This window comes from Eretmochelys imbricata, chromosome 6 (assembly GCF_965152235.1).
Source record: "Eretmochelys imbricata isolate rEreImb1 chromosome 6, rEreImb1.hap1, whole genome shotgun sequence".
In the NCBI taxonomy this organism is placed as follows: domain Eukaryota; kingdom Metazoa; phylum Chordata; order Testudines; family Cheloniidae; genus Eretmochelys; species Eretmochelys imbricata.
In genome coordinates, this window is record NC_135577.1 from 118,099,170 (window position 1) to 118,120,955 (window position 21,786).

Below are 21,786 nucleotides of genomic sequence, written 5' to 3' on the forward strand. Positions count from 1 at the left end.
TCAGGGAACGGATGGGTAGGATCCCCTGGGGGACTAACATGAAGGGGAAAGGACTCCAGGAGAGCTGGCTGTATTTCAAGGAATCCCTGTTGAGGTTACAGGGACAAACCATCCCGATGTGTAGAAAGAATAGTAAATATGGCAGGCGACCAGCTTGGCTTAATGGTGAAATCCTAGCGGATCTTAAACATAAAAAAGAAGCTTACAAGAAGTGGAAGGTTGGACATATGACCAGGGAAGAGAATAAAAATATTGCTCGGGCATGTAGGAATGAAATCAGGAGGGCCAAATCGCACCTAAGGGCTGCAGCTAGCGAGAAATGTCAAGAGTAACAAGAAGGGTTTCTTCAGGTATGTTGGCAACAAGAAGAAAGCCAAGGAAAGTGTGGGCCCCTTGATGAATGAGGGAGGCAACCTAGTGACAGAGGATGTGGAAAAAGCTAATGTACTCAATGCTTTTTTTGACTCTGTCTTCACAAACAAGGTCAGCTCCCAGACTGCTGCGCTGGGCATCACAACATGGGGAATAGATGGCCAGCCCTCTGTGGAGAAAGAGGTGGTTAGGGACTATTTAGAAAAGCTGGACGTGTACAAGTCCATGGGGCCGGATGAGTTGCATCCGAGAGTGCTAAAGGAATTGGCGGCTGTGATTGCAGAGCCATTGGCCATTATCTTTGAAAACTCGTGGCGAACGGGGGAAGTCCCAGATGACTGGGAAAAGGCTAATGTAGTGCCAATCTTTAAAAAAGGGAAGGAGGAGGATCCTGGGAACTACAGGCCAGTCAGGTCACCTCAGACCCCAGAAAAATCATGGAGCAGGTCCTCAAAGAATCAATCCTGAAGCACTTACATGAGAGGAAAGTGATCAGGAACAGTCAGCATGGATTCACCAAGGGAAGGTCATGCCTGACTAATCTAATCGCCTTCTATGATGAGATTACTGGTTCTGTGGATGAAGGGAAAGCAGTGGATGTATTGTATCTTGACTTTAGCAAAGCTTTTGACACCGTCTCCCACAGTATTCTTGTCAGCAAGTTAAAGAACTGTGGGCTGGATGAATGCACTATAAGGTGGGTAGAAAGTTGGCTAGATTGTCGGGCTCAAAGGGTGGTGATCAATGGCTCCATGTCTAGTTGGCAGCCGGTGTCAAGTGGAGTGCCCCAGGGGTCGGTCCTGGGGCCGGTTTTGTTCAATATCTTCATAAATGATCTGGAGGATGGTGTGGATTGCACTCTCAGCAAATTTGCGGATGATACTAAACTGGGAGGAGTGGTAGATACGCTGGAGGGCAGGGATAGGATACAGAGGGACCTAGACAAATTGGAGGATTGGGCCAAAAGAAATCTGATGAGGTTCAATAAGGATAAGTGCAGGGTCCTGCACTTAGGACGGAAGAACCCAATGCACAGCTACAGACTAGGGACCGAATGGCTAGGCAGCAGTTCTGCGGAAAAGGACCTAGGGGTGACAGTGGACGAGAAGCTGGATATGAGTCAGCAGTGTGCTCTTGTTGCCAAGAAGGCCAATGGCATTTTGGGATGTATAAGTAGGGGCACAGCAAGCAGATCGAGGGACATGATCGTCCCCCTCTATTCGACATTGGTGAGGACTCATCTGGAGTACTGTGTCCAGTTTTGGGCCCCACACTACAAGAAGGATGTGGAGAAATTGGAGAGTCCAGCAAAGGGCAACAAAAATGATTAGGGGTCTGGAACACATGACTTATGAGGAGAGGCTGAGGGAACTGGGATTGTTTAGTCTGCGGAAGAGAAGAATGAGGGGGGATTTGATAGCTGCTTTCAACTACCTGAAAGGTGGTTCCAGAGAGGATGGTTCTAGACTATTCTCAGTGGTAGAAGAGGACAGGACAAGGAGTAATGGTCTCAAGTTGCAGTGGGGGAGGTTTAGGTTGGATATTAGGAAAAACTTTTTCACTAGGAGGGTGGTGAAACACTGGAATGCGTTACCTAGGGAGGTGGTAGAATCTCCTTCCTTAGAAGTTTTTAAGGTCAGGCTTGACAAAGCCCTGGCTGGGATGATTTAATTGGGGACTGGTCCTGCTTTGAGCAGGGGGTTGGACTAGATGACCTCCTGAGGTCCCTTCCAACCCTGATATTCTATGATTCTATGATGATCATAAATAAAATTTTTATTCCATAGTTGTTTGCAGTGTTGTTATAGCATGTTGGTTCCAGACATGAGAGAGACAAAGCAGGCAAGATGATGTCTTTTATTGGACCAACTTCAATTGGTGGAAGAAGGTACAAGCTTTAGAGCTACACAGAGCTCTGTACCTTTCCACCAGTAGAGGTTGGTCCAACAAAATATATTACCTCACCTACCTTGTCTCACCTTTATTCCAGTCTGAAGTGTATTTTAGCTATATGAGGCATACACATATCTACAGCAAAATGGGAAGATGAACATGGTGATCACAAGGCCTTTTATAAAGATACAGGTTCAACCTGAAACCCACCCTCCTTTGCATAAATCTCAAATTGCCTCCAGCTACGAGAGTCCATGCTGGATGGAATTAGATCTAAGGCTGTATCCAAGAGGGCAACTACCGCTGGTTTAAATTGGAGAACAGTTGCCAAAAATATTAACTATTTTCAAGCTTACATGCCAATCTCTCAGCAATAACTCCACAGATTCCTTAGTCCCATATTTGATATCCCTGATATTTAACTTTAATGTCACTTCATCCGAGATAGCGGAGCACAGGCAGAAATGGTATTCTAGAAGTATGCTGAAGTTTGTAGACTGGATATTGCTAAATCTGGAAAACAGTAAGAGTTTTGGAATTAAACTGGACATAATGAGGCATTCATTTACAGAGACCGACCTCTAACCTAAAAATTACCCGAATTCCAGATATCATATGTAAACACAGTCCCTACTGTTGAAGAGGAAAAAAATTTCTAAAATATGTAGGGTTAATTATTTAAGTGAGTAATGATTTGGGCACCTTAATTTTTGGATGTCCAATTTAAGAAACCTTAAAAGGGGCTGATTTTCAGAAAGTTCAGAGCATTCACTGTCTGAAAATCAGGCCCTTGAAAGGTGTCTCTAGTTCAGCACACAAAATCACTGGTCACTTTCGAAAATGTAGGCTTTAAACTGCATGATGATATCCTGATCAGCATAACTGAGATGGAACAAAACAAATTTAAAGTGTTTCAGAATTTACGCAAGCTCAATATAACGGTTAATTTTTAATGAGAAGATTAAAACTAATATTCCCCTACTAACTCATCTTCTGTTTTACTTGAAACAGTCTCACAATCGTCATACACCAAACCACCTCTTCCTTCCTCCAAAACCTACATCAAAACACAATTTTTTCACAAAGGTTTTCAAAATTGCTCTCTGCAAAATCCTTACTCCAGTTTAAAGTCATAACAATGCCCATCTTACTACTAGCATGTGGCTGACGTGCTTTGCCTGTGTTTGTACTAGACAGTAATAAACTCCTTGAGGTAGGACCATGTTTTTGTATACGTTTGTAGAACACAGAGCACACTGACAGTGCTCAATAAATAATAAACTCAGAAATGGCAGAATGATGCAGTCCAGTTTTGAGCTAAGAGCAGACTTTGTAAGATGCAAGTTTTTAATTATTTAATAATACTTTGTACTTATCGTGCTTTCATTTGTAGATCTGCACATGATTTTAAAAGATGGGTAAGTATCATTATCCTTATTTCACAGATGGGGAAACAGGCACAGAGAAGTGATATGACAAGATCCTGCAGCAAGTCAGTAGCAGAGTTGGGAACAGACCATTTTATGCTTGTGCCATCTAAGTGCACAACAACTGAACACAGAAAACAAGTAATTGGAGTGTTTTTCCATAATGGTGCAAAACTTCCTAAAAATAATAATTTAACTTAATATGAATGTAGTCAACCCAAGTGCCCAACAGGGTAAATCTGAGAATTGCAACCTTCTTTTCATGTCATCTAGCTTCTCAGTTGGAACCAGTGGCATATTCTTCTCATCTTTATTCTCAAAGGATTGAAGGGTGACCAAGTGACAGTCAAAATAATCCATCAAGCCCTGGAAAAAAATATTATAATTAATAAATTTCACTGCTAAGTAGTGTACTTGGGAATATACAATCCACTCCCATATTACAGTGGGAGCTATTAGGTAAACACATTTACCACAGGATCTCACTTCAGTTTTTATTCAGTACAGTATAAATGCATTTCCTACATTACCCCCAAATGTGAGTATTTACCAAGCATAGTAAAAACCTCGCCATGTTTCTATATATATAGGTAATATTGCATTAAGTCAATACTACCAGTGTTTGTTTACTTTTAAAGTCACCCTCTCCACATACTGTAGTGCAATATTACGTCTTTTCAAAGTATGAAGCTCTTGCTTTGCCACACGTTAGACTGACAGCAAGACCTTGTAAATAAATACCTTTATTTTTAATTGTCTGTTACTGTAAAATCACTATTTAAAAAAACATTTATCCCATTGACAATATATTAACCTTTCGATGGCAGAAGTTGGAATTTTTGCAGCAAATCTCATGGGAACATATCACAGGTGCCAGTTGCCAAAAGCAACAAATTGAACATACAAAGTACCCACAAAGATTGTCTCAGAATACTGCACAACATTCCCATATGAATATTAATTACAATATGGAATGCAGCATTCCTGCAAACTACTATTCAATACTTATGCCACCTGGGAATTGAAGGTGATAAAAAGTGTATGTCACAGATGAAGGGCACAGTTATAATTACACACAAAACAACTATGTTAGAATTAATCATGTAATTAAAGACTGTATCATAATATAAATGTGCAATAGGGATAAATTAAGGTTGCACAGGCAACCTTAATTCTCACACTTCTTAATATGTCTTGCAAATTTAATACTGTTCTTTGAACATATTTTTATGTGTCATTTCCTAGGTTTTTTAAAAAACTGAAAAATACCTAACACATCAAATTGACATCATATTGACACCAACATAGGTCATAGCAGTGTTGGAAATAGAGCTGATCTGAAATTTTCCAGCAGAAAGTTTTCCCATTTCCATTCTGGAAAATGCTGATTTGATAAAATCAAAACATTTTGTAGGAATGTGTTGATTCTGTTGAAATTTTCAACTGGAAATTACTGAAACATGGGCAAAACAACATATTTTCCCTATCCCATTCTCAGAAATAGCCAAACCATTTTGGCTGAAATTTAAAAAAAAAAAAAAAAAATATTACACGTGGCAGAAACCCAGCATAGAAAATTACAGCTCAAACTATTACAGTTTGGCAACAGCTCAAACTATTTCAGTTAAGCAACTGAAAACAGGGTCTTGTATTGGGAAGTGCTGGATAACCTTAATAATAGGCAGCACTACTAGCCCAATCTGTAATAAACCCTCCTACCTTCTCAAGCTTACAGACAGGGCACATCAAATAATCAGCCAACTTGGAATATAACCCAAATGACTGGTCATAAAAGACAAAAGATGATCATTCAGGTATTCTTTTAAGAGGTTTAAAATTCAAAAGAAAAACTTAAAAATAATATCAGACTTGGGCAGTCAGTGTAAAGATTTCATTACTGGAGTATTATGTTGTGACTTCCAAATATCAGACTACATTCTGTTGTTTTTAAAGCCCCAAGCTGCCAAATACTTAAGCAAGTGCTTAACTTTAGGCACATTAAGTTCCACTCAAGTCAGTGGAATTTAGCCATGTGCTCTTCTGAACAGGGATGGACATAAGTATAGATGTAAGGATTAGTATTGCTTATTTGCTTTGCTGACCCAGGGACTAAATTAGTTGCAGGAACCATGCTCTGGGGTGGGGCTAGGGATGAGGGGTTTGGGGTGCAGTAGGGTGCTTCAGGCAGGGATTGAGGGGTTCGGAGAGTGGGAGGGGAATCAGGGCAGAGGTTTGGGGTGTCAGGGGGTGAGGTCTCCAGCTGGGGGTGCGAGCTCTGGGGTTGGGCTGGGGATGAGAGGTTTGGGGTGCAGAAAGGTGCTCCAGGCTGGGACCAAGGGGCTCAGAGGGTGGGAGGGGGTCAGGGGTGTGGTGCTTGGGGTGGGGGCAGCATGTGGAGTGGAGCCCCCGGCTGCCCCTACACATACGAGCCAGAGAGGGGCCATGCCACTGCTTCCGGGAGCCACATGGAGCGGCCCCTGACCCTGCTCCCGGCTGGAGCACCAAAGTGGGGCAAGCCCCAGACCCCGCTCCCTAGCGGGAGCTCGAGAGCTGAATTAAAACGGCTGGTGGGACAGATGTGGCCAGCAGGCAGTAGTTTGCCCACCCCTGTGCTAATATGATGAAAACACATTAATTTACTCACTCCATCAAGGCTTTCTCTTACATCTCACCCCCATAAAGTCAAAAAATTTTCCTACAAAACTCTTTATTTATCTGGTTACCCTGCCATTGTTCAAAATCAACAGCTGCTACCAAAGGCATCTTTAGAAGTACATATATTCTCCAAAAGAAATCAATCCAGAGACCACATTCCCTCCCAAAAACTAACATCACTTCCATAGTAGGTGCTTTAGTGGGTCAGATTTAACAGTCATTTTCTGTTTAACAAACCTTAAATAATATAATTTTTCCTTTGAAGAGGGCCATTGCTTTACAGTGGTCCTGCGAATCAGGTAAACCATCTGCCAGCAGATGTTCTACCTCTTGGAGCCAGACCTCGATGCTGTCTAGAGGTGGGGGTAGTGCACAGTCCAGCTTTGTTTTCCATTCATTAATCTAAAAGGCAAATACAAGTCAATGGTAAAATCTCTCTGTTTATTTCTTACCCTATTCTCAGGGGATTAGTAAGATTATTATATATAATACTTGTTAATCTAACATTCTAACTACCTCACAGACAAATTTTGCGATCAGTAGCAAGCAGGTAGTTCCCACAGCAGTCAAATGGGAGTCATTTGGGTGCATTCAAGATCAGAATTTTCTCCCCCGCTTGCAATCTTCTTGGTGCTACAGGGAATTGAGCAGTTTTTGTCAACATACGATGACTAACAAAGTTTTGTCACAGGGAAATTTACCCAAAGTTAGTGGCACCTTGACAAAAGACTTCTATCATGAATAATGTGCTCTGACTGTCTTTCCACCACTGCGGACCAAAAGTATATGATCCACAGTAGCCACTGATCAAGCAGGGAGATACTTGGCATAGAATCATAGAATATCAGGGTTGGAAAGGACCTCACGAGGTCATCTAGTCCAACCCCCTGCTCAAAGCAGGACCGATCCCCAACTAAATCATCCCAGCCAGGGCTTTGTCAAGCCTGACCTTAAAAACCTCAAAGGAAGGAGATTCCACCACCTCCCTAGGTAATGCATTCCAGTGCTTCACCACCCTCCTAGTGAAAAAGTTTTTCCTAATATCCAACCTAAACTGCCCCCACAGCAACTTGAGACCATTACTCCTTGTTCTGTCATCTGCTACCACTGAGAACAGTCTAGATCCATCCTCTTTGGAACCCCCTTTCAGGTAGTTGAAAGCAGCTATCAAATCCTCTATAAGAATCCTCATTCTTCTCTTCCGCAGACTAAACAATCCCAGTTCCCTAGCCATTCCAATCATCAGTTCAGGGACAGTTGACATGAGCAAGCTCATTACCGAGTACTATCCAATTAACAGTCCTGCTATGGCAGAGTTGGATAATGGAGGAAGGCCACCCATGCCATGGAAAAAAAATATCTCATCAGCTACAGACTCTATTGCTCGCTCTTTTCTCTGCTGCTTCATTATTTTAACCCTAATGATGTCAAACCGAACATTTTAAGCAGAGATCAGCCCAAAACTCTGCATCTGAATGCTGCTAAGCTCAGAGGACGATCAGATCAAGATCATGCTTTGCATGCCGCTGGCAGCCCTAGGATCAGATAGGCATAAAGAGAGCCACATTTGTCATCACCCTCCTCTAGCCACAAACCCCCAACTCCACCCCCACACCTTTGCAGCCCTGCACACCAGGCCCAGCTCAACTGGACCTCAGGATCATAGCCAATACCTCAGTATAGTGATTCCTCCCCCTCCCCAAAAAAGGAGAAACATAATTATACTACAGTATAAATTTCTGGGGTGAGCTTTATCGTCTTCATAGAATGTGTTCACATTAATAACATAAACAGCAGCTAGAAATACTTCTGTAACCTGGGAGGTTAGGTTATCCCATGTTGCTCTCATCCGTTTCTGATCTTCATTTAGCTCAGGGACACTTCTTTTTGAAGACAACACTGGCAGAAAGGGTCTTTTCTCTTCATTAAACAATTCCATAAATGACAGCATTTCCTAGGGTTAAAATGGGAAGGCAATCTATAGTGGAAAACTACCACATGTAATAATTCCTAGAACCAGATATTACTGTTGGAGGTGAATTTCTGACTCCCATTTACTTCAGTGGGTGGTCCAGATAAGGAATGATGGAATGATAAAACCACTGAGGTCAATGGGAATCAGGCACCATCATCTAAGGGCATTATCTGGGCCTTACAATATAACAATGTAGCTGAATTTTTATTTAATATCATGTTAATACATTATTCCCAAGCAAATGCACAGTAATATCTCTAACTTTTTCTACTGCTATAACTATTCAACTGTACTGAGAAAAATATCTTGTCTGAGACTAGGCATAGTCAACATGGGGAACTGTGAAGGATAGGAGGATATTACATGTTAGATACAAGGCCAAAGTGTGCCACACAGATGTTGCCCAACTGGGGTGGAAACATTTTAAAATCTGTTACTTTTGCATTTTGACTGTCAATGCACAGACTGTCAAGAGGGAAGTCAGACCAGCTGCAGAACATAGAGTAAATCTAGCCTGGCTGACTCTGCATGGAACTTAAATAAGAGGAAGAGAAGAAAACACTCCTCCCTGCCTATTATAATATTCAATCACTTGTTTTCAGTCAGACTTTGTATGGGTTCATGTTCTCTCGGGGCAAATTGTGACTATCACCCCACTATTAGTGTAGAGGGCCCTGGATTCAGCAAAACCACCAGCAAGGGAAACCACTGCACAGGGACTGCAAGTCCCATACTCTTCCAGAAGTACAGCTCCATGGGGTCTCCCTGATGGATGACGGGTTTGGGGGCAGGCTACGGCAAGTGCGGTATGTGGATCCACTGGCCATTCTTCCCCTGCTCCTAAAGAGGGCAGAGAGCAACACCCATTAGGGGTTGCTGCAGCATGAAGCTGCAATAGCACTCACTGTGTGGAGAAGGGGATAATTACCTCTCTAATGGCCCCATAAATCTCCCTTCTACATACTCGGTTATCTGGGCTGTACAAATGGAGGAAGCCATTCCCCTAAGGCATGAGTAGCAGCCAACACTTCCAGTACCCCTTCAGTGACAACAAACTGACGCAAGACCTACAGTATTATCACCACAGTAACTGACAAGCATATATCTACATTCCTCCTGGAGAGGGAATTTTATCTTAACTCTTCCTCCATTACTTTGGTTTATTTACCAAATCCAGTGACAGATTTGGGGGGAGGGGACGGTGTTAAATTTAAATCTTCAGATTGGACAATAACTTGAAAAGCTACTTTTGGGGGGCTTATTTTAATATTTCTCTTTGCAAATACTATCATATTCAAAAATGTCATTTAATGCTACTTACTTGAAATTTTCTATAGCAAGTTTCACTTTCTGTATCAACCAACAACTTTGTTAACTTCTTCTCTTGTGCAGTCAGCCAGCTCAAGGCCTCTTTTACTTTCCCCTGGTAATTGGAGCAGAAAATTCCATTTTTGCATTCTGCAAGTCTTATTTTTAGTTTGCATTGTGTCATAAAACAACACACTAGTGAAGCCTTCCCACTCACTAAAGGTCTGTTCCAAAGCCCATTGAAATCAGTGAAAAGACTCCCACTGATTTAATGAGCTTTGGATCAGGCTGTACAAATAGATGAAAGCTAAAATCTTCAAACCTGGTGCCAGAAGTTAGTTTCCTGAATACAGTAAGGCAGCTTGAAACAAGTAGCCAGACTTCAGGGTGTTACAGGAACGTTCTACCATATGTAAATTGTTGGTTAATAGATAAAGGTGCCAGTAGATGGCATTCAAGAATATACAGCATACATCCTGGGTTTTGTAGACCCAGTAGAATTCCTGCTGTGCCCTTCAAATGGCTTTCTCTGGATGCTCTTTATATCAGCTTCTAACAAGAAGGATCTGGGTTGCTCAGCACTTTTGAAAATCAGTCTACTTCTATCTAGGTACCTAGGTATAATTTTGGGAGCTTGCATTTAGGCAACCAGGTCAGAAAATGTTGGCTGGAATATTTATGGACATCTTAACTAACAAAAAAGTGAACTTTGCAACAAAGTTTCTGTCTACACTATTAAAAAAAATCTATCATGTTGGGGATTTTGGTTACAATAAAATAGGGACACACAAGGTTAGAATAAGCTCAGTTGTGTCACTGTAGACAAGATCACACCATGTTTTATAACTATGTTACTGAATCATGCTACAGTAGGGGTGGGCAAACTTTTTGGGCCGAGGGACACATCTGGGTGGGAAAATTGTATGCACGGCCGGGGCAGGGGGTTGGGGTGCGGGAGGGAGAGTGGGGTGTGCAGGAACGGGCTCAGGGCAAGGGATTGGGGCAGAGGAGGGGTGCGGACTATGGGAGGGAACTCAGGGCAGCAGGTGCGGGGTGCGACAGGGGGCTCAGGGCAGGGACTTGGGGTGCAGGGTGCAGCAGGGGCTCAGGGCAGGGACTTGGGGGGCAGCGTGCAGGAGGGGTTCGGGCTCCGGCCCGACGCCACTTACCTAAAGCGGCTCTGGGGTGGCAGCAGCGCGCACTGGGTCCAGGGCAGGCTGCCTGCATGCCTGCCCTGGCCCCGTACCGCTCCGGGAAGCGGCCAGCACCACGTCCCTGCACAGCCCTGGGAGTGGGGGTGGGGGGCCTACACAGGGCTCTGCGGGCTGCCCCTGCCACTCCTCCAGGTACCTCCCCCAAAGCTCCCATTGGCCGCAGTTCCCTGTTCCAATGGGAGCTGCGGGGGGCGGTGCCTGGAGGCAAGGGCAATGCACAGAGCCCTCTGCCCCCCCGAGGTGCCTCAGGGAAATGGTGCCGGCCGATTCTGAGAGCAGCGCAGGGCCTGTGGCACCAGGGGGGGCAATCCCACGGGCCAGATCCAAAGCCCTGAGGGGCTACAGGCTTTGCAAAGGAGGTGTTGAAATTCTCAGTCAGAGTTATGAAAAGCAAAAAAGTACACGCATTTGGCTTGGTTCAATGATAAAAGAAATGACATACCTGCATGTCTTCTTCAGCTACAGGTAAACTTCTGGAATATTGCAGAAACTGAGCTACATAAGTCATGATAGATTTTTCATCTGGACTGATAACATCGACATCTGTGAGAGGTAGCACACTATTAGCTCATTCCTGCATATTTCTCAGTTTGATTGTACAATTATATTCTACAGAGCAATCATGAAAATTTAGCAAATACAAATGAATTTATTTTCAGCTTTTCAGTTAAAATTTCACTGACAAAAAACAGTATTAAATGGATTTTTTTCCTCAGGAATACTGTAATACAAAACAGCAAATTAGAAAAGAAGCGGGCAATTGTTAATATTGTCATCATGCAGCTTTATATTTTTTCTTCTAAAGGATGTTCCTGTAATTGTTGCCAAGTCAAAACTCCTGTTAATTCAGGTTTCCTATGAACTATTCAGCAAAGAACCTCAGGTTAGAACATTCTTACTTTTATCATAAAGATCAGTATGTCATTTTACCCCCCAGTCATCACAGTGATTAAACATTAAAAATTCTATTTGGGTACATGTACATTGCAAACGAAACCCCCAACAGCAAGTCTCAGACTCCAGCTCAACTGACTTGGGCTCATGCTACAGGGCTAAAAATAGCAGCCCAATTAGGCTGGAGCCCAGGATCTGAGACCCAGTCCCCTCACAGGGCTTTAGCCTGAGTGGGAATGTCTATACTGGTAATTTTAGCCCATAGCATGAGCCCTGAGCCTAAGTCCGTAGACCCAGGCTTTAGAACTCGCTGCCATAGATTTTTTTTGCGGTGTAGACGTATCCTCTGTTATGAACAGACACTGGTTTGACAGTATCAGCATCAGACCTTATACCAAGTGTATGCAAAACAGATCATTTACCTTCAGGTTCAAGAAGTCTTGGAATATTTAATTCATGTTCTGCAATTTTAAAAGCCTCCTTCAGATTTTCTTTGTTGGTTCTACCCTTTGCTCTGTCCATGTCAACTAAATCTGGTCTTAAAGCATGGATGATAGCTAAAAAAGCCAGTCCATTCCTCCAGCTTGATTGGAAATCTGCCACTTTGATAGATCCATGCCTGCCCCAAAATCATAAAGAATAAAATGTCATGTTCTGTTTTCTCAAAATATTTAATATTCAGTTATCAGTACAATGTAAACCATGTCAGACTGGGCCTAATCCAAATCCCACTCGAGTTACTGGGAATCTTTCCAATTCTGTGGAAGCTGAGTCAGCCCCATTATGCACGGTCAATATAATCAGTCCAACAAACTTAAAAACTGAAATATTTTTCATTGCTTAGTATCATGCTGCTTTTACTTCTTGCTATGTGCTGCAATGGCACTTGGATGACCAAATTTTCTTTTTTTTATTTATTACATTTAAGGCATCTATCAATGCCTTTTACAGCACAAAAAACAACAAGCCAATAGGAGTCAGGCATCTTACTACCTGAGGCCTTTTTGAAAATCCCAGCCTTAAATTTATTACATTACTTTTGGAAAGTTGTTGTTTTTCCAAAATGTTCAACTGAATTAGGACTAGAGAAATGAAAAAAATATTTAGAGAGGGATCCCACAATTTCTACAATGCATCTGGTGTCTAGATGATACATTGATGTACATAGAAGATTCATCAGTTACAATGAGTCCTGAGAAAACAACTCCTCAAAAAACAGTTTGTGTATAGTGGATATGATGGTATGTGAACAGGGGTTGATGCAGGGTGTCATTGATCTTTCATGATTAAAACATGAGGGTCCATTGATTTAAAAACCAATGTTGGTCTTACATATATGTTATAGCAGTAACTGATATGTTAAACCCACTCTAATCGCAATCAAATAGATTATACCTTTTCTGAATAAAGACAGGCAAAAGAAAGACGATTAGGAAAAAGAGAGCTTTCATTTACATGCAAACCCCATAGCCTTAATAAAACAAATGAAAAATATAGAAAATGTAAGATTCAACTCCTGACAAGTCCCGTATATACATCCAGCAGAAAGCACCTGCTTTGCAGACGAACACTCTAACCTCCCACTAACATGAATGGAAGATTAGTGGGGTGACACCAGAAAAGGTAACCTGGAGAGCTAGAAAGAAAGGGCTGAGGTTTCGGTAATATTTTTTAAAATGTATTTGTGCGAGGCAGTGGCTTTTCAAGGAAATTCAAATGTAAAGCCCTGATCTTGCAAAATCATATGCACATGATTAGCACTCTCATTTAAGTCAATGGAATGACCTGCCGTGTGTCAAGTGAAGCAGGTGTATAAATCTCTGTTGGAGCAGAGCCTGAGCCTTCTTAACTCTATAAAAAGTCCTTAGCTCATGAAACTCTCTCTTTTGGCTTGTGCAATGCTCTGGGGGGAAAATGCATGAACTGGGATGCTGATTCTTTTCTAGGCATTCTGCTTTTTTTTTTGTTCAACAAATTCTTGGACGATTAGTGTAACTTTGTTACTAAGAGAACCAGTAAATGCTAATCCAACAGGATTAAAACTGGCAAAGCATGCAAGAATTGCAGTAGGCACATTACACAAAGAATGGAGACAGCTGATAAAAAAGAAAGCCAAACAAGTCAATTTATTTATCAGTGTTTTCTTTGTAACGTTAGCTCCAACTTCTTATATTTAAAGGACGCACGTCAACATATTTACACCCCAAATTTGAAATCAAAGCTTTGTTAGAATTGATGTGAAATGTCAACCAGATTCTAATGTGCTACTTCTTTGTTATACCTAGTAATCAATCACTAAGAAATTAAACAGACAAAATATAGCGCCTTTATAGGGTGACAGTAAAAATAAACATGAGATACAGTTTATACGCTTTCATGGTACTTACATTGAACATTGCTCCTTCACCCACAACAGGAGGGCCTTTTTAGCAGATATCTTCCACCGTTTCTTAACTTTACCTCTTTTTCTTGCCTGTGGGCTTGTAGCTGAAGATGAGTCGACAACACTCGAACAATCAAGAGATGGCTGATTATAACTACTACCAAGGGTCCATGCAAGTTCTTCAATCTACCAGAAACGGGGAGAGTTTAACAATGTAAAAATCACCGTTCACACTTGCTCAGAAGAGGCTTGTCAGAGTGGCCCAGTTTAATTCCCCAAAGATTCTGTCTGCACTGAGCATGCTCCAGTCCAGGGTTGAGAAGAACCTTCCCTGTTGCAGCTCTGGGCTGCTACAGACTGAGCCAGGCCCAGGCACCAGACCAGAGAACAGATAGCTGTCTCTCCTGTGCACATACCTTCAGGCAGAATCTGGCCCATGATTTTAAACCAGTTATAAAAAAATATTGACATGCACATCACACTGTTGTCAATCATATCCTGCTCAGCTAACAGGGACCCTAGTACCCATTTCAGAGAAGCAGCTACAATGTACAATTAGAACATATTAGATGTTTCTTCTCTGAGCCAACACTTCAGACATACATTGTGCTTATGCATAATTCATCTCATTTTGTGACCATTTTATTCCACAATTTTTTGTATGTTTTTCTCTATTAAAAATACTTTCTCACATCACTGCAATACTTACATGAAAATGTAATATAATTGTCCAAATTAGGCCAAGCACAATGGAAGGTTTTCCTTCAATAATGTCAGCAACATGAATATTTATGACCTTGATCTGGAAAAAGAGGATCACTGTTAAAGAAGGAACATGTTCAACAAACTAAACTGGTGTGAAGAGTGAATTTTAAAGTTAACTTTAATACTCACTGATTTGTTCTTTAAAAATTTCAAGGCATTTTCTATATTGCTTCTGCACTGGAACATGTTACATCCTTTCTCCCGTGGCTACAAAGTAAAGCAAAAATATTGCTCTATCAGCTGTGACAATGTTTTATTTTAGATTGTTCACCAATAAAGGTCCAAATCCTGCAAAGACTGATGTCTGATTTTGCATCCATTGACACTAATGGCATTCCATTGACTTAAATGTTGCCGCGTCAAGACCCTTGTGAGCAGTCAGCTCAAGCACAGTGCCAGTAAGTTCTTGTTGCTTTAGCCCTTGCAACAAGGACAGCTGATTCTGAATGACAGAGCCTGCAAGCCATGAGACAGTTGTTCCTGGCAGTGGAAGGTGTGACAGGATACTCACCCCCTGACTCCAGTGGGACTGCTCACATGCTTACAATTAAGCACATCCATAAATCTTTACAGGATTTAGGCCAAAGCCAGGATTTCATTCCTTTATTTTATCTTACCAGTTGTTGACCTGAAAGTACTTCCAGCAGGTCCAAGAGCACACGACCTTCTTTGACATCTGTATATAGATCTGAGATAACGGAAGGAGGAGTATGCTGCAAAAGTAATACATTTAGATGCAAGTTATATACTGAATTCTGAAATCATCGTTGAGCAAAATACCACTGAATGCTTTGCTTCTTTTTTTAAAAAAAGTTTTATTTTTTTGCCCTCTTTTTTGTTCCACTTACCATTTTTCTGCTTATTTCAACAGAATGATATAGAAAATAGTTTTCTTTTAAAACTGAGGGCCCCAGTTCAAGAAAGCATCCTTGTTCAGGGAAGCACTTAAGTATATGCTTAACTTAAAGTAATTAAAGCCAATTAACTTTAAGCACATGCTTAAATGCTTTCCCGAATAAGGGTGGAATGAAGCACCCACTAAAGCACTTTCCTGTACTGGGGCCAAAATTATCATGTTTCTAGCTATGCCTTTAGGGAGGCTAAGAAGAGGAGGCTAACTCAGTTTTGATGCAAAATTTCCAGTAACTAATTTTGAAAAATATGAAGGTCAGAAAAAGCAGCTGATTAATGTTCTTGCTTTTCACCAATGAAGCCTAAGGTTTGAATATTGACTCTGGAGATAAATGAAAATGACCTCAATGTTGCTTGCTATTTGCAGACTTCATAAAACCACACTGTGCTCAAGAAGGGACCAGCACTGAAACAGTTCATTCGCCACAGGTCAGGACCAAAATGCATTGACATAGCAGATTCGTGAAAGCTTACAAGTACCTGCCTCCTCTGCAGCCATTTCTGTTAATCCTTGACTTTCACTGAATTAAAACAATGTTTTAAAAGCATTCCAGTGTAGCACAAATATACAACAATAAAACAGCCTATGATAATGCCTATATAACACCACCAAAAAAACCCCCAACCAACCAAACAAAAACACCACACAAATATATAACCACACACACCCGTCTCTGCCATGTGCATGTTATTAAACATACCTTTCCAGGCTAATTTTCCCTGTTGAACCATGAATATTTAAATTTGTTTGGTTTATTCATTCTTTTACATTTTGCTCTCCAAAGTACAGTTCTAAATTTATTCACAAACAGCAGCAACATCAAAAAAACAACAACTTTGTTTAACATGAGTTAAGGTTGCTCTCCTCCGTAAACAAATCATAAAAAATTAGGAAATGCAAAGTAAAGAATAAAAAGTTTGTGAAGTGAAGCATTCTTGAGTTAGGAAATGCCAGAACGAACATTGATCATGCAATCTTAATTCAGCCCACTTGTGCATATGCATTACGATACAGTCATTAATTACATGATCCCATATTATTATTATTATTATTTTACACAGAACCCTGGTTTGTTCAGGGCGTAGGATGGATCTGCTCTGGGGATGAATTAGGATTGTGTAGTGAAGGAGCCTGTTGTCTGTAGGACCCCTGCCTCATTTGCTGCAGAAGTTGGTAGGTGTGTAGTGAATGAGCCAGAGGCCGGAGGAAAACAAAGGAAGGTCTTGTGGTCAGGACAATTCAATGCCACCCTGAAGGCTTGGATTCTATCCCTGCCTCTGTAACAGAGTTCCTATGTGATGCTTGGCAAGTCAATTACACCAAACCCTTCACAAAGTCACTTCTGCATGTAATTAAAGACTATATAACAATCATACCACAGGGGCACTGAATTAAGGTTCCTTGGGCGACCTTCATTCTGGCATTTCCTAATTTGATAATGCTTGACTTTGCAATTTTTTAATCCTTTTATATCCTTAACTTTGTACTTCTTATTTTGTATGGTTTGTTTACTGAGGAAGGCAATCTTAAAGAACGTTAAACAAAAACTTTTTTGTTATTGAATTTCCTGATTGCCCCGGGCAGGAGGTGGGGGGAGCAGGGGGAAGGCGCTGATCTGTGGGGTCTGCCAGTGGGCGGGAGGTGCTGGAGGGAGCGGGGGGGGGGCGGTGTAGGGGAGCTGATGGGGGGCTGCCAGACTGTTTAATACCTGTATTAAATTGCTTATTTAAAATTGTTTAAAATGTATATAATGCCTTTTGTCTGGCAAAAAAAAAAAAAGTTTCCCTGGAACCTAACCCCCCTATTTACATTAATTCTTATGGGGAAATTGGATTCGCTTAACATCATTTCACTTGAAGTCACATTTTTCAGGAACATAACTACAACGTTAAGTAGGGAGTTACTGTAATAGAGCACTTCCACCTTTGTTGTTTTCAATGTACATTTTATTGCCATTGTTATCTTTGTGAAGTGCCACATTTCACCACACAGTGTCATGTCGACAAATATATTCAAAGTAATTAAATTAATTTGTAGTCATATAAAACCCTTGGAAAACCAGAAGAAGCACAGAAAAGGGGCTGTCATTTTGTAGCTTTGTATTCATGTAACCTTTTTTGAGGAAAGTAACAAACAATTAACCTTGAAATGAAACAGTACAAACCCAAACAGCACAACAGGAACTTATCCAAACACAGTATGCTTCCATTACAATTACTCCTGTGACCTACCATAGTCTGAGGTAAATCAGTTATCAAAGGCAGCTATTGCCATGACGATAGGATGCAGTGTTGTTGTAGTCGTGTTGGTCCCAAGATATTAGAGAGACAAGGTGGGTGAGGTAACAGCTTTTATTGGGCCAATTTTGGTGAGGGACTCTTTCACCAACAGAAGTTGGTCCAATAAAAGCTATTATCTCACCCACCTTGTCTCTCTAACAAGGGGAACAGTAACTTTCCCCAAGCGTGCAAATGAACTGGGGAAGGGTGAGTGATGAGTGGTTACCTCCAATGTCACAATGTTACAGCTCACATGACAGTAGAGGGCATCAAATGTAAGGGGGGAAGCGGGGGAATCAGGCTTTTTCACTGTTCCTGTTTTCCCAAATTTCCTAAATAAACAACAATAAATCAATAAAAAATACACATTGGAGATCATTCCTCACACATATTAATTAGTGAGTGAAATTTACTTCAAATATCCCATGGCATGTTTACAGAAAAAAGGGTTTTGAGATACAGAACCTGAAAAGCATTTCTGATGCAACCTTAACTACGGTCTCATTATTGCAAGACAATAAGACAAAACTATGTTCCACAGACCATTTTCCTACCTTTGCCAACTGTGAATTTATCCAACTAGTGAAGGTTTTCTTCTGGATACATTCCTGCTCCACTGTGAAAAAAGAAAAATCACTTAATAAAACAATTTAATTATTTTTATTTCACTTTTTCAAAGAGAAACATGGACTCCAACTCAAATCTAAGTTCTGTCTTCAGTTATCTCAGTGGGTTTTTATACGGATTTTAATATTATTTTCTGGAATCTAACTGGTATTTTCCTCCACTCAAAAATGAAAGCATCTCCAAAAGCTTCACAACCAGAAAACGCACTCTTCTGGAGTTGATGGGGCTTTATCTGAGGGAAAGGTCCATCCACACAAAGAATCTTAATGTTCTTTAAGATTTTTTTTAAAAGCTCAACTAATGCAAATAGTAAAATGAACAAATGAGCCTACAAAACAATATGTCTAAAACAGCTTGGGCCTCAACTTATTTCTAAATGTGCCTCAAATGCCTTAGGCCTTTTGTCAGCATAAATCTACTGTTGCAATTCTAAAAGTTCAGATCTAGGGTAAAATTGTCAAAAGTGTCAAAAATCACTAAGGGTTTGTCTACACAGGTATAAAAAACCAGCAGCAGGTCCTGGTCAGCTGACTTGGGCTCACAGGTCTCAGGCTCCCAAGCTGAAAAATCATTATGCAGACATTTGGGCTCAGGCCGGAGTCCCAGCTCTGAGATCCTGTGAGGGAGGAGGGAACTCATACTCCAGCCCAAGCCCAAATGTCTACACAGCGATTTTTTAGCACCACAGCCTGAGCCCTGCAAGTCAAGGCCGTGCTACCGCGCTTTTGTCCCCGTATATACATACCCCTAGGTGTCTAAGTCCCATTAAGAACCCCCCAAAGATCTAATTGTATTTAATTCTTCATTTTTACACAGTATAGCTAATAGGAATAGTATGTTAATTGGCATACAACTACAATTATTATCAAATGCTCTCACATGACTCACATTAAAGGTAGTGGGAGCTGCATGAACAAATCTAAAGGCATAATCTATTTTGACTTTTCTGGTGTCCCTCCCAGGCTTTAGGCATATATTTCATTCAACTTAGGTTGCTACCAACCTTCCTCTCCCCTGACAGCTTTCCCACTACCTGCAACCCATCTGATTAAAGCCATGAAATCTGAGATGCACGGTAACAGACCTATGGTAATCCAACTAGAAAGATGATTAAACCAGGCCAATTAACTTGGCCACTTAATTAGGACAAATGCTGACATGTGTATGGCACTTATCCCTCTCTCTTGGTTCCAACTTGTATGCACACTCGTGGGACATTTTGAAACTAGTGCTCTTGTTAGCTAAGATGTGTAATGTTGTATCTAGAACATTAGTCAAAACAGACTGAAAAGGGTAGGGGAGATCACACTGTACCAGCCCAGCAGAGGGAACAAACTCTATCCGCAAAGTATGATTTTCATCCAGATCGGGAGGGCCAGTAGTACGATCTCCACATCACTGACACAATGCAGGACGCTAGGAGAGGGTGCAGGCAGAGTGACCATGCACGGGGCCCTCTGCAGCCTCAGTGCACCAGAAAGGGAGTGTCTGCTTGAGGAGTGAGCAGAGGAGGGGTTTAGGGATCTGCACTTACATAGATCCCGAGGCCCAGAACTCCTACATATAGGGGGCAGAGGAGTAATGGATATACCACCCATAGGCTGTCTGTGACCTACCCCTCAGGTTGGGAATTGGTGAATTCCAAAGCCCCCCACCTCACAATTCCCAACACCATTCCCCAAACAGCCAAGCTTTGTGAGGGGACGGATGCCAGCCCAATACCTGCCTGGGAAGGGACAGGGAGAGCTGTGTCTTGAGGGCCCTCCCCTCCCTCATGTGTGAGGGGAAAGTAGAGCAAAGATGGCCTGACAGAATTGTCCAAGACCATTCTGCAGTCACTGCAGTGCCCTGTGCACAGCTCCCAACTTGTGCCTGCCCCTACACAGACTTCAACAAGAACTCCCACTATGAAGCAGAAGGTGACTGGATCTGAGAGCAATGGGCTGCTGGTAGGAGGGGCTCTGTGGGCACTGAAAACCTAGCAACCATCTTGGGGATGGAGTTATCTCTAACCATGCAATGAGTCCAGATTCTAAACCAGTAGGCAACTGGTAGAAACAAAAATGTTCGCAGAGGGGATCGTGTGAAACTGAACAGCCCTTGTGCCCCAAAGCCTTCCTGCTATATGACTGCACAAATAATCCAAAAGATAAATATGAGAGAAGGTTTGTTCACTTGGCACTGCAGGCCAAATGCAGAATTACTCTACAATGAAAATCCAGCCATTCTCCTGCAGAAAGATCCCAGAACATATGCCCACAAAAAAAGCTTTACTGCTCTGCTTGAGAAAATGAAACCCATTTCACACAAGTGTAGCAAGTGCTTTTATTATGCTCATGGAATACAGCTAACACAAATTCCCATGCCAAAGCCCCAGTCGTGCATCAGGCTTTACTAGCATCTAACTCTGCACCCATACAGAGCTCCATTAAGTGAGACTCTGTACGGACAAAGGGGCAGAGCTCAGTGCAGGATCTACATCTAAAGAAGTAGATAGTGAATTCTGGTTCATATTTCTAGATCATCTACCAAAGCCTTAATACTAAATCTGCCCAGAATTAAATATTCATATTCTGCACATCAATAATACTTTGCATGATACATCTAAACAATCTTTCTATGGTTCTCCATAACCCATCATGCTTTGTATTTAGTATTTGTAATAGTACTACCCTGACTCCACCACAGCCAAGTAAGTAGCACTCTGTTTTCTCTCGTGATTATATTATTGTTCACTTTTTTAAAAATGAACATTAAAACTAAATTAAAAAGGAGAGGAGACTGTGTGCATGCAGAAATAGAATATCAAAATAATTTTTATTTTGAAAAAGGGATAACGTTAAAAACATAAAACACAGAAATACAGCATTTGAGGCAAATCATAATCACTACTGCTCTAGGAATTAGGTAAACAACACCAAGATATCGGATTCAAGTTAGCACATAAGCAAGCCATACCCCCTTGCTATATTTCAAGCTGCAAAAATATCATGGAGCCTTTGCCAATTATTTAACTGAAATTTGAGTGGGTGGTGGCTACTGACTGTAGCAAGCAAGCACGGCTGGTATTTCTACCATTTG

At 41.5% G+C, this 21,786-nt stretch overlaps 1 protein-coding gene across 1 annotated transcript in view; it reads right to left on the reverse strand.

Annotated features, from left to right (window-relative positions):
- The window catches only part of SYNE2 (spectrin repeat containing nuclear envelope protein 2), a 245,662-nt gene that overhangs the window by 214,968 nt on the left and 8,908 nt on the right, over window positions 1-21,786 (reverse strand). The window contains exons 2-13 of the mRNA XM_077820573.1: window positions 18,633-18,694; window positions 15,504-15,599; window positions 15,016-15,093; window positions 14,831-14,923; window positions 14,126-14,307; window positions 12,161-12,357; window positions 11,287-11,387; window positions 9,644-9,745; window positions 8,164-8,301; window positions 6,585-6,749; window positions 3,946-4,058; window positions 2,622-2,778 (exon numbers count right to left, since the gene is read on the reverse strand). Coding sequence (XP_077676699.1) covers window positions 2,622-2,778; window positions 3,946-4,058; window positions 6,585-6,749; window positions 8,164-8,301; window positions 9,644-9,745; window positions 11,287-11,387; window positions 12,161-12,357; window positions 14,126-14,307; window positions 14,831-14,923; window positions 15,016-15,093; window positions 15,504-15,599; window positions 18,633-18,694 — 1,484 coding nt within the window. The remainder of the gene's footprint in view (window positions 1-2,621; window positions 2,779-3,945; window positions 4,059-6,584; window positions 6,750-8,163; window positions 8,302-9,643; window positions 9,746-11,286; window positions 11,388-12,160; window positions 12,358-14,125; window positions 14,308-14,830; window positions 14,924-15,015; window positions 15,094-15,503; window positions 15,600-18,632; window positions 18,695-21,786) is intronic.